A 16,308-nucleotide genomic window follows, 5' to 3' on the forward strand; every position below is an offset into this window, starting at 1 on the left:
TCATTCTGAAAAGTGAGTATACAGTTCAGTAGTATAAAATAGTAAATTGCCCCTACAGTTTATTGATCAAACTGTCATAGCCCTTAAAGAACTGGGAAGTGTGTTTTGTTTTGGTTTTTTTTTATATTTTTTCTCTGAGACATACTGCATTTTCCTGCTCGAGATATCTTGTGTGGTATATTTTAAGTGGTAAATTTGGAACTAAGAGGCCTATAACTGCTGACTAGAGTTTGTGTGTTGCCTTTGTTTTAATTCAGTTAAAATGAATTCTTACTGGTGGAAATAAATAATGGAATTCAACTCTTAAAAGGTCTTCAACTGTACCTGTGGAAGATTTTAAAATCAAATGTGATCTTCAGGGTCATGAATGCTTACAATGTTTTGATACAAACTATAAGAAATAAGCAATTCCTCACTACTATAGATAGAAGTATGGAGATTCTGGTTTTGCAAGAAAATATTCAAGAATTCTTCTTAAACTAACTCACAAAATCAGTTCAAACCTTTATAAATGTATCACAGAAGACTAGATTGAGACTTTGATCAAAAAGCTCAGTGTTATAATTGCGGATTTGTGGTAGCCAACAGGGCATTACTTGGGAAGGACATTTCTTGTCCTCTTTTTCATAATATACCTATAGATATGTGACATTAATCATGTTTGGTTTGTTTCCAGTGGCATATGTCATATATTTAAAGTATATGACCAAATAAAATGTACCTATACCTCAGCTGGTTTATATGAAAGTATGCTGTTTAGTTGTCTTTCTGATGGTTCTTTTTTGATAGGAACATCCCCTACTACTTTGTCAATTACAGTAGCTGTATGTCAATAAATATAATAAAAGTTTATTTCTTATATTGATGAATGGTTTGCTGTTTCATTACTGTCATCTTTGTGTATCTGTTTTCTTTCATATGCGCTTGGAATTGTATTACAGGTCAGAGCACACAAATTGAATAAACTAGAGTGCTGTAGAATGTGTTGGGTAAGCAAAAAGATTTTTTTTTTTGTTTGGTTATTTTAGATACAATACGCAAAACACACTTCTTTTTTTTTTTTTGGGTATGGGATGCATCTAAAAGACTTCCCCATAAAGACCACAGTTTTTCTCCCCAAATGACTTCTTTCCAGTAAAAGCATTACACTGTAGTCCATATTTATAAAACTTGATACTATATACATTTGACATGTAATTTGCATTTATGCAGAGATAATTTGCGTTGGTAGAGCTGTTTTACACTGGCACAGGATCTATTAGCATAGTTACAGATACATTACTGCAGTGGAGCAGCAGAGGGGGAAGAAAGTAATATGCATTTATTTGACCACCTTTACTGTCAGGTGCTTTTGAGACATCCATCTTTGTTTCATGATGTTTATTACTGGCTTCCATTCATACTATGAATGAAAAGGGAATGTTGGATGTGACTAAAGTGTGTCTTCCTTTTAACAGTTGTGCAATAAAATGCATTAAGCTAGGTTAATGTAAACAGTAGAGCTGCTCAAATTCTATAGCCTTGTCAAGGGATACTTAATTATCCCAGAAATTTACTTAGTGATGAGGGTGGTGGTGTTGGTTTTGTTTTCTTTGATAGTGCTGATTATCACTGAATTTTCTTCCCCTAGCTAGAATTATTTGGCATTTTCCAAAAGTATGGATTTTACCTGAAGAGACTCCGTAAGACAAAATAAGTATTTAAGGTTAGGGTTTTTAAGTGAAATTTTCTAAACATGATCACTGAACTTGATATAGTGAAATGCTTAGTCAATGTGGATGCTTAGCAGAGGTAGTTCCGTGTGGAATTAGGTATGAGATTGCACAAACTTTTTTAAAATTAATTTTCTTAAGAGCAAAAGATCTTGGTTGTAGTAGAGATTATAATTTGAATCTTTGGTTGTTTGTCAGACTTGACTACTCGGTTCTTTTCAACAGTTTCTTCATATCTTTGTTACAGATGAGAGTTAAGCAATTCATTTGTGTTTAAAGAAAATACATGGTGCTTAACAGTTAGAATTCTATAGGTGGTTAGTGGGCTCTGCCTGAAAATGCTGTGTTCTCCCGCCCTTGTTACTATTTTCAAAACTTGCTTTACGTTTGTTTTGCTTTTTGGAAGAACTCTGTCTTGTAGTAGTGGCTTGCCATTGAGTGGAAGGGTTAGTGCGAAGTTACAGTGGTTGATAATTCTGTTGGCTAAAAATGCTCACAAGCTTCAGTTGTTCTACTGGTTCTACTGTTCTACAGTAGCTACTGACACAGCTACTGGTAAGGCTCTGCCGTTACCTGAGTCGGCTCCAAAAAGCCACTGGTTTTTTTCATGAATGCATGTTACTCTGAATTTTTTTTTTTTTTTTTTTGCTGTTTGTTTATTAAAGCTTCTCTGTTTATCTTACCTGCTCCAGCGTGACACTATTTGGTACCTGCTGCCTACATGCTATATGGCAATATTTGTGTGAAATCATCACTCTGGGAGTCAACTTTAGAGGTTTTACCAGGGAGGCCAAAGAGTGAAAAAACATTTTACTGAGCTAATACCTCAGCAGATAAGAAATAATCAGTAGTCTAGTTTGATGAAGCTTGCATTACTGTTGCCACTCTTGTTTTGTGGTTCTACTGAACACATATTTCTGAGCAGAGTTTTGCTGAAGTAGTTAACATGCAATTTGCAAACTTCTTGGCGAATATATTAAGACAGTTTCTCCTGGTTTTATGTGTGTGTATTTTCTTTTTTCAAAAGCAAGCACTCAAAAGATACCTCTTGGGTCATTTGAAAGATGTTGCACATCAGAGTAGTTAATGCTGCATATATAAGGACAAAGATGTCTCTTTGCTGCAGTGTTTTCTAAATCTGGGTTTGTTTTTTTTCTTATAGTAAAACAGATTTGTGCTATAAAGTGTACTTGTAGTTCCACTCCTGTTTAACTATGTTGTTATTGTTTAGCCTATATTATTTATATAATGCAGTTTATTTTTTGTTGTCATGTGACAGCTCAAGAATTGGCAGACTGAGTCGGAGAAGAATAATGCAAATACCCTCCAAATACATTATTCATGCAGAGCCCTTAGCATTTAAATTATAAAAAAAAACAATAAAAAAACCCCCCAAAAACGAAAAGGTGGAAAAGAATATGCAGTTTATGTGAACAATCAATTTTTTTCTCTGCCAGAAGTCAATGAACTACAACAATAAAAAAAACCCCCAAAAACGAAAAGGTGGAAAAGCATATGCAGATTATGTGAACAATCAATTTTTTTCTCTGCCAGAAGTCAATGAACTACCTATAGCTATGTAACACCTGGCCTTGTTAAGATGGTCCAAAAGAGATGTTGGATTTCTTGATGTGTCTGCCACAATGATTCTGTACGTACATAGTTGGACCAAACTTGGTATCCAGTTATATAAAGAAGTAACTTTGAACAGAAGCCATGTTCAGAACAAAATACACAATTACTAGTAACAGTAGTTTTCTGAAACTCTTCTCACTCTCTAGACTTTTGGTCCATATTAGTGTGATTCTGACTAGTAACAAAAATCTTGGAGGCTGGAGAAGGGAAGGGAGATTAGAGGCAAACCCCAGCCATACCTTTTCTTTGTGCTTTTGGAAAATGTCAAATAATATGAGCCAACAGGAGAGAATCCAGTGTGAAACTTGTACTTGATTAAATAATTCTGCCTTCATCTCACTTCATGTTACTGTTCACTTGAGGCCTTTGGTTCCACTTACTTGAGTTTTGGGATTTTTGATGCTGTTGTCAGGCTCTGAGGAAATATTATCAGTTGTAATAGAGTCCTATTTAAGTATATTAATCTCTTTGATAAGCACTTGTGTTAGAAATTTAATCTTAAGAAATATCTTATTAGGAAAAATTAAATTCCTCTTTAAAACTATTATTTTAAATAATATAAAAACATGCATGTGTGCTGTTAGTGATGTTTTTCTTAGTTTTATGAACTGATTTATTCTTAAAGCTTATTTGTGATTTAAAATAAAGAAAAAACACCCTTTCAACTTGTCTGCCATATCTGAATCTCAAATAAGAGCTATTCTCCATCTACAATGTCTGTATCAATGCACAACACAAGTAAAGAGCTCATATGAAAGCTTTTTATTTTTCTTGTAGTAATACAAGGTCAGTAGGAAGCCTTCAGCAGAGTCATGAATGATGTTTATTTTAGCCTTTTAAGAAGAATGTGCTTTCAAAAGGCTAAATCCTTTAGTTTGAGTTTTTCTTTATTCCATTCCATGAAACATATTGTCTGGGTTTAGGTTTACTGGAGTGATTTTAAGTTTTTCTTTGTTATAGAAACTCTAGTGAACGCTTGGTATAAATGCGTTGGGATCTTCATCTGGCAAGGATTTTTCAAGATTCTTGTACTCATTGATTCTGTTACTGCTCTCCCTTTTTTAAATAGTTCAGACATATATTTATTGTAAACAAGACATCTTCGATTTGGGAATTAGTTCAGTGAATCATCTGTTTACTCACATTTCTAATATCCCATAGTCACTTTTGTTGTGCCCCGCGCCTAAAATGTGTATGTTTGCAACTGTTTTGATTTTTCAAGATGGTCTTGAAAGAGTAGTTGGCTTCACAGATCCAAAGTTTTTGCTTTATTTCATCTCTTATAACTGCTTTATTTTGCCTGCTCTTCTCAAGACAGATGGTGTATGTACTGCAAGTGCTTTAAAGCAAGTTTTTTCACGTTCCTTGCTCTTTAGAACTTCTGATACAGACTTTGTCACATTTGGTTTCTTAAATATATTGTACTCGTGTATACAGTGATAGGCTGTACCAATTAATTTTATTGAGTAGTTCATTCACAACCGGGAGTTTGTCTTTTGTGGAAAGTCTTGATTGAAAGCCTTTAGTTGGCACTCAATAACATGGTCTCTCTTAGAATCATATAAAATAGGAGTGGAAAAAAATGTACATGCTTACTAACTTAAGGTTAGTTTGTAGACTTGCTTTTATGTGCCAACAGTTCTTGGCCAGATCTTTGTTTTGTCACCCTTAGGACTGCTTTGGCAGTTCTTTCAAATGAATTATTCTCTTATTTCCTGTCTGTGTTCCTCAGACCTGTCTGGTTCATAATTTATGAAAGAAATATTCTCATAATATCTTAATTTTAGTTGTTTAATTTTCATAAGAGAACAATACATATGCTTATGTATATATACATATATGTCGTATGTGTGTGTAATATGAATTTTAACATCACAGCAATGATTTGGGGTATCCTTATGAAACATTTTGAGTTATAGCCATTTTACAACTTGGAAATAGGTTCCAAAAGCTTTTGTAACGTGCCAAAGGGTGGTAGGGAACAGAGCTTATTGCAGGTTCCCAATAGATCTGTTCCGCTTGCTTTATTCATCACTAGGCTGGAGCTGGGGCACACTGGAGTGGGGCACATCAGATGGGTGGCACTGGAGATGACCTTTCTTCATAAAACAAATAGAGCTTCACCTGCTTTTCTTGCTGTCATCTCTGTTCCATATCTGTCACGTGTTGTGAGGCATTACTGGTGGCTTCTATTAGGTGGTGGCCCTTAGCACTCCATATTATTTAAGAGAGTCTTTAAAAGGTTTTTTTAACATTACTGGTGGCCTCTATTAGGTGGTGGCCCTTAGCAGTCCATATTTAAGAGAGTCTTTAAAAGGTTTTTTTACTTAAGCCTTGCTGGTTTGAGCTAACGGTGGAGATGTCACTTGACACACTGTGCTGCATTGCAATTCCTTAAATACTTAATTCCTACCTGACTAGAAAATTTGAAAACAAGTTGTGTTGAAAGAGACTGTTGTCAGACAACAGGAAGAAAAGCCTGTCCCAGAATAAGATTGCTTGAATATTTTTCTTTTTGTTTATTTAATTTAGATCGGCTTAGTAACATATACATGTGAAACTGATTTATTGTTCTAAATGATAAATAAAAGCTGGTTTGGAGACTTGTTCTTAAATTATAAACCCAGTGACCAAAATTTTATCAGCTGTATTACTGAGCTGTAGAAATCTCTATATAAACCAGTTAGTTGTAAATAAACACACTTAAGCATAAGAGAAAAATAAATTGTAAGAAAACATTTTTATATATGTGAGAAATCCTTAGTAAAACTTTTAACTCAGCTTTTTATTTAATACAGCAACTTTAATACTGCTTTTTCTGTATTTATTTCATTCTATCCAAGATCAGCTTGACACGTGGCTCAAAGATCTTTTGGCTTCTAGTAAATACAAGATTATACAACATCAAAATATAGAACTGTATCTATAAGATTTATAAATATATATAACAGATGAACAAAAAGTGCTCTCAAACTTAGCGTAGACTTATCCTTTGTTTCAAATCAACTTCCAGCTGAGGAGAATCAATCTTTCTTCTGGAAAGTACAGATACAGAATTTGAGTATAATTGATTGTTTAAATCAGGGTTTCTTCCTTTCAGATTTAAATTAGAATTGATGGGTTTGTTTGGTATACGTTTTGGTATAAGTCAATCTGTTTTAACTTAAGGTGTGAGCTTATTTTTCTGAACCCTGGATACTTCTTGGTATAAGTCAATCTGCTTTAACTAAAGGTGTGAGCTTATTTTTCTGAACCCTGGAAGTCAGATTGGTAAATTTCTTGTTGCTTTTGGATGGAGAAGTATCTTTGCAGATGTTCTCCTGCCGTAGCTCCGGGCCTTGAGGAGGGAGCACACACACCAGATACAACTTTCAACTGGAGCAGAATGGCTGAATGCCAGTTAGTCAGATGGAGATGGTTATTGCTTTTTCCTCCTTCCTCCCCTCCCTCCCTCAACAAATGTGGTCGGTTTCTGACCCATGTTGGGGGTGTTCTTTCCTTTGCTGCTGCTAAAGCTGAAAGTGGGGGGGTTTTGGAAATGTATTTTAGCCTTACAGTAGTGGTACAATAACACGTTAGTGGGCTTCTGGCTGCCTCTGCAGATTCAGGTGATGCTTCTTGTCAATGTGTGTGTGTGTGTATGTATGGATTATATGTATCTATTGATAATGATGTATTCTGAAGTCCTCATAATAATAATAAAAAAATTGTTATATCAGAGAAACAATGAAAAAGAGAAGGTTAATGATTGTCAGGGTTAAAACTTGTGTTTTCTCCCGTCAAGCTAAACATTCTTCTGTAGCTTGATAGAAACTATGGGCTTGTGGCATCAGCTTTTGGTTTAAATTCTCTTACTGTTTTGCATATGAGGCTAGAATTGACCTTCAGGGTCCCTTTTGGCTCCTAGTGTTAATCCCTTTGTGGAAATGATCATGAATTAATAGCTGTTAGCACCTAACAGAGAGTTTATAATAGGAAAACAAATTAAAACTCAACAATTATGAAAGTGACTTTAAATTTTGACCCTGCATTTGAAGGCATTGCATAAATGTAAAACATGTTTTCTGTGAATGACATGGAGAAATATAAAACATACTGAGGTGCCTGCATGATGCCTAGAATTAGAGATTGCCATAGAGCATACTGACAATATGGTTTATTCTTCTAAAATATGTTCACCGGGTTATGGTTAAAAGAATTGGAAGTGTGTCATTCTGAGCTATTTGTAACTGTTTAGGTTCTGTGGGAGTCATTTTTACAGAAAACGTGTGGTTATATACTGTAAAAGATGGGGTTTGTATTTTCTTTATGCATCAGTCTTCTGTGCTATGTTTCAAAGCACGCAGGAACAGACGGAGGTTTGCTTTTGATATAACACAGCATCTAAAATTCTAGCATTGTGAAAAGGTTATGTATTATTGAAAGACTTGTAGCATGGAGGGGTTTTGTTTTCGGTATAAAGTTGCATTAGGATAATATTTTTTATCGGGCTGGTAGAGATCAAAGTATTAGTATAGTAAATAATCCTCTTTGTCTAACATATCTAAATATATAGTGCTAGCTTGCATACTGTGCTCCTTACTTTAGGAGAAACCAAGAATTGATTGTGGGCTGTCTGCCAGTACAACAACAATTCGTCTCTCCATGTGGGAAGAACATCTTTTGCTGGCACAAAATGGGATTCTAGCATTGCCAGGAGTCGGTGCCACCTTTGCCATTCTACCATTGCCAGGAGTCAGTGACAGCTCCTTAATTACTGCTTTTGTCTGTGACAATTTATCCTGTGTAGAGAATGTGTCCTTTCTTAAAATCATTCAGTAATGATCCTGTGAATTTATAGTGTCTATACTCAGTGTTTACTGCCAAGACAAGCAAATGTGGTGTCTATGTGTGTAAGGTTGCCATATCTTCATGTCTACGATATATATGTATATATTAGCACATGCAAGCATTTAAACTGGCATGTTGAGAATGGAAGGTAAAGTCTTCTCCAACTGTTGTTGGCCTTGCATGGCTGACATAGTTCTGCTACTGTCCTCAACAAAATACACGTACAACCACCACAACCAACCAAGCACAACTAACAGACTGCTGAAAATACATATATTACTCTATCGTTTCCTACAAGATGATGCTCATTCCATGTCAGTTGTTTTTCTTCTGAGATATTCTGCAATAAATACATACTCAGTAGAAATAATTTTATGGGGAAGAATTGTGTAAAATTTAGTGTAAATAAGGATATTTAATATGAAACAATGGATTTGTTCAAAGGTAACAGTTTGTTAATATTTTTATAGCAGAGGATAACATAAAAACATAAATAGACTTTAGGGTTCAAGCCAAGTTTACCAATCTGAATTGATATTAAATGCAAGACATTTTGTCTAGCCAATATCACCCAGTGAGCCTCGTGTAGCTTTTAAAAAATATCTGTAGCTTTCAGAGTGCTTTGAACGCACAAATGTTAAGAAAAGGCACTTAGGTAAATCAATATGTATTTTACCTTTTCTCTGAAACACTGTTGTTTAACTGCTGGTTTGAGATAACCATAAGGTGGAAGAGCTCAGTTGGCTGTCTCATGAACTGTTCTTAATGAGCATTATGTTATTTTCCCCTCTCGTTTTTCTAGGCTGTTCAATTAACCCCTAGACGATGGCTGAACCTGCAGGAGTACCAAAGCAAAAAACTAATGGCTGACCATGGGGTTACAGTTCAGAGATTCTTTGTAGCTGATTCTGCAAATGATGCCCTGGAGGCTGCTCAGAGACTAAGTAAGTCGGCTGATAATGGGAGGAATCTGCTTCACTAGATAGCAATCTGGAAAATAAATTGCTTTCTAATAAGTTGTACACAATCTCCAAATTGATGCTTATTGAAAAGGTCTGATATATTATGCAGACCATAAATATTTGCTTAATTTCATATGTGAACAGCAGTTTATAACAGCAATATTTCTTTTGAACTTTATTTCTAAAATGTTTTGTATGCACTCTTTAATTAACATTATTTATGTCATTTTGAATAACTCAGAATTCAGAATAACTTCATGTATGATTTCTGAGGTAAATTATTTGTTGTTGTATACTTAATAGAACTTAAGTAACTGAAATAAATGAATGTGAATAAGAAGTTGTTTTCAAATAAAAGAATTGCTCTATTAAAAAGCCAAGGAAGAAAAAGGCTGTAGACTCTACTTTTTGGAAGATGTTCAGAACCCAGTTGGACACAGATCACTTTAGCTGGTCCAGCTCTGAGCAGGTGGGTTAGACAAGACAGTCTTCAGAGCTCCTTGCAACCTTAACTGTTCTATGATACTATGAAGATATAAGATATGTAGGGGAGAATTATAAAAATGTATGTTTGCTCATGTGTATATGTGTCCATATGGAGATGAAAAGGAGTGAGCTGAATTATCTGCCATCTTAAAGGGACTTGGCAGTGACTGAGAGAAGACCCTGCTTCTGGAACTTCATTTTGGTTCTCTGACAACATCTTAATTTTAGGGCGGTGAATTGTAAGATGGTAATGTGGGTCAGAAATGAATTTATGTAATACCTTTGCTCTCAAAAGGAAATACATTCAAGTATGTTTGTCACCCAATTCTAACTCTGAAAGAAGTTTTCTACTTTAATAGTAGTTTGTATATTTTCCTCTTCTCATTTACCTTTTGTTAATCTGTCATACATCAAAAAGTCAGAGGACAGACATTATTATAGTCTAATTGTGTAGTAACAGGAGGGGTTTTTTTGTTTTATGGTTTACATAATGCACAAGCCACTTAGTTAAATGCGTTTCAGTTTTGCACACTGGGAAGTAAATTAACACAACTTATATCAAAGATCTCATCAGACCTCAAGTAGCTGAATAGGATTAGCATAATGTCTTGCTCGATCTCTATAACTTTATTAAGGTGATAGATTTTTCAGTAATCAAAGCCTTCTTATGTTAACCAGTATGTTTGAAAATATATTTGAAATGAAAACATTAAATGCCACTGTTATGGTCATTTGGCAGCACAAACTCAAAAATGTTGACACAAAGCAAAGCTCATAGAATTGGAGTTTTCTCATCTGGGAATGTCTGAGAAACAAGAAATGCTGTCTGAAGTTGTGGCAGGTTTTTCACAAATCTTCCAGCATTTGAATTCTCCTCTTCGTGGTTACACTCATAAATGGGTTGGTCTGTCCGATAACGATTACTATTCTTGATCCCTGTAACTATTTGGAGAAAATGGTTACTCCATGAAAAGCAGTGAACTTTTTCTGGTTTATGACACCAGATTTATTTTAAATACCTTCTCTAGGTCGCCTGCTTTGCAAATCACAGAGATATTGGTCTATAAAAAAACCTCAAACCTGTTGAAGTTTAAATAATGAAAAGTGAAATATAAAAACAAATTAATTACTTGCTAATAAAACTTTATCAGTAAATTGTACATATTTTAACTGGGTTGACTTGTTAACACTTCAAAATATTATCAGTCAATGGTACCTTTCTTCATTTTATATAATTGCATTCTAGAATCTGAATTACTGGGCATTAAAGAATTGTGGTTTATAGTGCGGAAGCTATTTCATGTTGAAATGATTGACACACTCCATTGATCCACTAAATAATTAACAATGTCCTCATAATTATTCTGATAGTGTTCTGTCCTGGTACTTTTAACATGCACTTTGAAAACTAAGCATCAAGAACACAAGTTTTGTTACCGTGGTCATTGCTGTTCCAAGATTTCATCAGATTTATCTTCTTTATGATCCTTCAGACTAGTAGTATCTCTGTCACTCAGGTTTATCTGCACAATTTGATATGGGCTTCTGTCTTCTGAATATGCAGCCACCCAAAGTAAAAAGTTATGGGTGAAACAAAAGACTTCAGCCTACAGGAGGCACAAAATATTCCAAAATAAAATAACCAATGGAGACAGCTTCTGTTTGATAGACAGACGTTCTGCAGTAGAAGACGGTGAAAAGAGAGGCCACTCACCCCTGCCAAGTCCTGCTCAAAAATCTGGTGCTGTAGGTACTATATGCCACATTGCAGCTGTCCTTAACTTTAGCTTCTGCAAACAAGGAAGGATGCTTGCCAATGTATTTTTAAGATAAAAATAAAGTTATCAAAACTTCAAAGTTAAAGGTTCAGTATTTTTCTTCTGAAAGGAGGTTCTTTATAGGCCTGTCATTGTCAGTACAGGAGAAACAACTATTTTCCTTTGTAATCTTCCAGCATTACATCAGTCGCCTGGGTCTCTGTGTGTGATAAAGGGGAATAGAAAAAGGGATAGAAGTTCCTGCCATGGAAGTCTTTATGAAATGTGATATTCACAAATTAATTTCACAATTTCACTAAATACTACAGGCTTGACAGAGCTGTCTGTACTGCTGCAGTGCCTGTGGTCACCAGTTTTGCTGTTGTTCGGTTTCCTGTTGGTGCAATGGAAAGAGGTGGGATTAGATAATTTTTGCTGCCATCTTCACTTGTCAGGAAGGTGTTAATGCTTGTGTTCTCGAAAGGGTTTGCCTTTACCCAGTATCAGCAGTTTTGTTATAGTTTGTTCATTTCCTCTGTTGCTCTCTCTATTTTTATTAATACGTACACTGAATACAGTGAATATTAATTTTCTCAGAAAGCTTTTTCAAAACTTACCAAAGCACAAAAGGCAGTCTACAAGGATTTTTTTTTAATGGAATTAAAGGATTGGGGTTTTTTTCTTCTAAGATAAGAATGGCAGATGTGAAGAAAATTAGAATGACATCACTAATATTGACTTCAAAAGAAGCTGTACACAATGAGGAATGCAGAATTAGGCCCCAAGGAATTTATTGCCTTTTACATGCTAAGCAATTTTCAGGTGTAACTTTTGTAGAGAAGGCAATATTTACAGAATACCAAGAAATGCAGTCACAAACACTTTTGTGTTTCATGTTAAATTTCCTAGGTTTTCAAGAGAGGGGAAAAAAAAAGATGTTGTGTTGTTCTGCTGCAACAGTATGGCATTGCTTGATCTGCCATCTGAAGAAACACAGCCTGTAAACAAGTCCTTACAGATTTAGTGCAGGTATTTAACAGAACAAAGTGAAATATTTGGGAGCCGAGTTTTTGTCTGAAATGTAAGATCATCTGGCTGTTCCTGCCTTAACTCACAAATCTTCTCATCTGATTCTCACTTAATGCCGTGGTACGTTATGGGCTTGTTTAGCCAGAGTAGGCATTTCATTTCTTGCAGTTTTTTTCTCCTCATACTGGAGTATCAATACAATGAAAAAATCTTTATATATACATACCTATACCCAGATTTTCAGTGTGTGTGCATTTTCATTGCCTGTGTTGGGCAAGTGTGCTGTGCATCATTTCAGGGCCCATCATTTTCTCAGCCTTCCCCACCAGAGGCCCTTGAGTCTGCTTCAGCTCGTGCACTGTTCTTTAAGTTCTCCCTGATGGAGAAGTTATTAAGGGGAACCATCATTTTCAACTGGTAGGTGGACAAAGCTGAGAAGGATTATAATTATGCTGGAGGGTGTTACTATGTGCTGTCAATTGACTCTTTGAATCGGGAGAGGACTTACAGAGGTGGAGGAAAATGCTGACAATCCTAAATGGATGGTGGAAGCTTGGCATGCATTTCTTTTTCTGATTTTTAACAAAAGCAATAGAGTGCTGCCCGTTGCCACTTAAAGTGTTTCATTACATTTAGGAATCAGTCAGGTGCAGTGTTCACACTCCATCACAGAGAAATGCAATTGAATTGAGTGCAAGGCTTTTATTCGCTCTTCTTTTAAAAAATTGTATAACAAAATATGGTTTCTGCATATCCTATTTCTATTGCCTTATGCATGAGGGAACTCATAAAATCCGGCTTTGGACTAAAGGCATGCTTTTTATATCAGGCTGAAAGAGGTAAACATGTATTTTATAAAGAACAGAAGAGGTTTATTGAAGCCTCTTTCCATGAGGTCATTTACCTGTCACCTATTATTCACCATTTTTTAGAATATTGAAAGAGGGCTCAGTCACATGGTCACCAGTCTCTTCCCTGTCTCAGCTGCCTAAGTTCTCCCCGACACCTATGTTTAATTCAGATGGGAGACGGCTTTTTTAGATGCTGGTTTGGATCCCTTCTCTGAAAGTTCCTCTCCTTTAGAAAGGATCAAAAAGGGATGTTTATGTTAGTAATGTCCATTTTTGTATAGATTATGAAGAAATGTTGGTGATAATGCTGTCTCCATTTAGTCGAAGCTTTTATGTTAGGAAAAATGAAATAGATCCTTGAATCTGACGTTTCTGAGGATACTAGAAATGTGAATTTAGGGGGGGGTTTATTATACCAGGAAGAGCTTTTCTATAAGTGTCCCCTACAGACCAGTCCTCTGGTTATTTTTAAGTGACTACATTTCCTCCTCAGTCTTTGAGTTTGTTGGCTACTTAGCTGACCATTTTTTACTGTCATCATGTGCTTTGCTTGCATGATTTAATTCTCTTTCTTCTCTCCATCAGGATAGGTAGGAGAGGAATTGCCTCCTTCAGCATTTCTGCGATTTCCGTATTTCTTTCTGCTGTATGGTTCACTGAGTAATAATATTTTTTCACCTGTGCGTAATGAATTATTTCTCAAAAAAAGCTATGTACTTAATGGTTATAACTAGTTATTTTTTAGAGCCCCGTGGCTTATGCTTCTCTGCATACATTGAAAAATCACGCGTTGCTGAAATAGTGTTCCATGGAGCTGTATGCAACGAACGTGCTCGCTGTTAAGGAACAGTTCTCCCATAAGTCCTCTTATTTTCTCTGACAGCTTTTATTAAAGTTCTTTATACTTAAATTATGGCTTTCTGAAACTATCCTTTCAGGCAAAATAATGCTATAAGTTATTGACTAATAAGATTCTGTTCTCAAATGGGTAAGTATTTAGAAAATAACCTTTTAAATTTAATAGAAAACTAGTAGTGGATGAGCTGCCTTTGAACCATGTTCAGCATTATTGAGCACTAGTATTTCTTATTCCATTTAGCAGGTTTTCAGTTAATGGATTTTCCCTAGTCTGAGTTGTGAAATCTAAGACAAGAGGGAATCTGCATTTTCCTGCAACTTCTCAATAATAAGAAATGCCTGTTGGTACTCTCCTACTCCCAGTCTTCATAAGCACCTCTTGAATGCACCCATTTCATAACTCCACAAAATTTGCCATCATTTGTGGTTTTGATCTCTCTGTCCCGTGTCCAATTTCCTGTGCTTTCTTAGAGACTTTTCCTTATTGTAGCCATTTTCTCTTTTTATTTCCTGATGCCATCTTCCACCTTATGAGTTCTGATAGACAAAAGCCTCTTCTTTTTTTGTGCTAAACAGTTATATCTTACCCTACTTACAACAAATATTTTGCAGTTGTGTTCAGCTAAAATCCACTGTATGTTTCTGTGCATACTTTTTTTTTGCTTTCTGAAGTGCTTTGCTTTAACTGCCATTTGCTTGACACAACGATCTTAAAAATTAATGTTTCTTTGTATGATCAGAAAATAAATATGATTGCTGACAGTGTGAATAATATTTTTTTCTACATTTGTCAACTTTGGTTTGATTTTTGGAAAAGTTTTCAAATTTAGTTGTGGTGCAAACAATTTTAAAAATCTCACTCATCAGAAAACAATGAAAATAAAAAACTGGAATATAAAAGTTATGAAGGCAATGCCTTGTATGTCACTGTTATTTAAAGTAATTTTTTGTGTGAGGCTTAATAATCAATATGTCAGTGATTCAATTTACTTACCCCATCTACTGGGTGAGAAAATCAGTCATGGAAAATGAGAGTAGTTAGGAACATTGTTAAAGGGTTGTATTCACTGAAACCTGCTTTACTGAGGATTTTATTAGAAAGTGGTGGTGAATTTGCTGTGATGTGGCTATAGGACAAGGCTGGAGAATGGTACCTATTTGATAGTAAGGTTTTTTTGTGGACATTCTTCATTTGCTCTCAGATTGCTTTTTGGTGCTTTAACTTAATCTGCCTTGGAAGCTAAAGCACACAAAGGCACAATTAAGGTGGAATTAGGGTTTCCATTTGAGGATTTGGTACACAATGGCTGTTCAAACCGCTGTGTAGTGGGACCTTTGTCCCTGGACATGAGCCCTAAAATACTTTTGCTTTCTCTTCTTTGTGTGCGTGTTTTGTTTGGCTGGGTTTAGATCTTGTAATTCTTGCTTGTTCTCCCTCCCCCTTTGCTTCCCTCCTCCTGCTGGGTTTTGTGCTAAGAAACTTCATTTCGCAGAGGCAGCTGAGAAGTGGCAAAATTGTAAGCACAGTGGTATTTAAGCAGTGGATTATCCTTGGTAAACCCTGCAAGGGGGCTCTCCCTCAGCTTTACAGCATCTTGTTCCCCCTCTTCAGCTTAGCAACTTTTCTCCATGTAAGCCCTTGGCACCCCTTTGAAAAATGGGCAGCTGTCGAAAAGCATAGGTGTTTGTTGGTCACGGCCACATGTGTCGCATCCTGCATGCCAGAAAAACAGGCAGAAAAACTTCCAGCTTCCCTAACAGTGATTGGGAGTTTTATTCTTGTTGAAACAAAATTAATAAAAGATTTTGTCAAAGCTTACCACTGGGTATTGTGTTGTTTCAAGTTGAGACTTTCCCTTTCAAGTTAAATTACAAATCGTTGCTTTATTAATATTTTAGATATGGAAATTCTTCGAAGGACCCTCCATCTCATGAGGAATTACAGAAATAGTTAATTTCAAATGCATTGTTATGAAAAACAAATCTGTTTTATTTTTCTTATCTGTTCCCTTTGTTAGAAAATTACATGCTGAGCGTGAGTCAGTAAATGCAAGCTTGAGACTGCTTACAATAGTTGGGTATTTTATAACCATTCTTTGTCACCAAATGTCTTCATATTCAATAGATTTATAGTAATATGAGTAATGGCTGGGGGGCTAACAAATCAAAATCTCATTTCAGATGTCTG

The 16,308-nt window shown here is 35.6% G+C and overlaps 1 protein-coding gene across 4 annotated transcripts in view; it reads left to right on the forward strand.

The window, feature by feature from the left end:
- Nucleotides 1-16,308, forward strand: part of SUCLG2 (succinate-CoA ligase, GDP-forming, beta subunit) — a 139,153-nt gene that overhangs the window by 15,648 nt on the left and 107,197 nt on the right. For 3 of the 4 annotated variants that reach the window (XM_014946839.1, XM_014946842.1, XM_014946840.1), the window contains exon 2: nt 8,980-9,121. In XM_014946839.1, coding sequence (XP_014802325.1) covers nt 8,980-9,121 — 142 coding nt within the window. Of the gene's footprint in view, nt 1-952; nt 990-8,979; nt 9,122-16,308 lie in introns of those variants that run through there. The other variant, XM_014946841.1, reaches the window with a different exon arrangement.

Source organism: Calidris pugnax, unplaced genomic scaffold, assembly GCF_001431845.1.
Source record: "Calidris pugnax isolate Ruff unplaced genomic scaffold, ASM143184v1 scaffold81, whole genome shotgun sequence".
NCBI classification, from domain to species: Eukaryota; Metazoa; Chordata; class Aves; order Charadriiformes; family Scolopacidae; genus Calidris; species Calidris pugnax.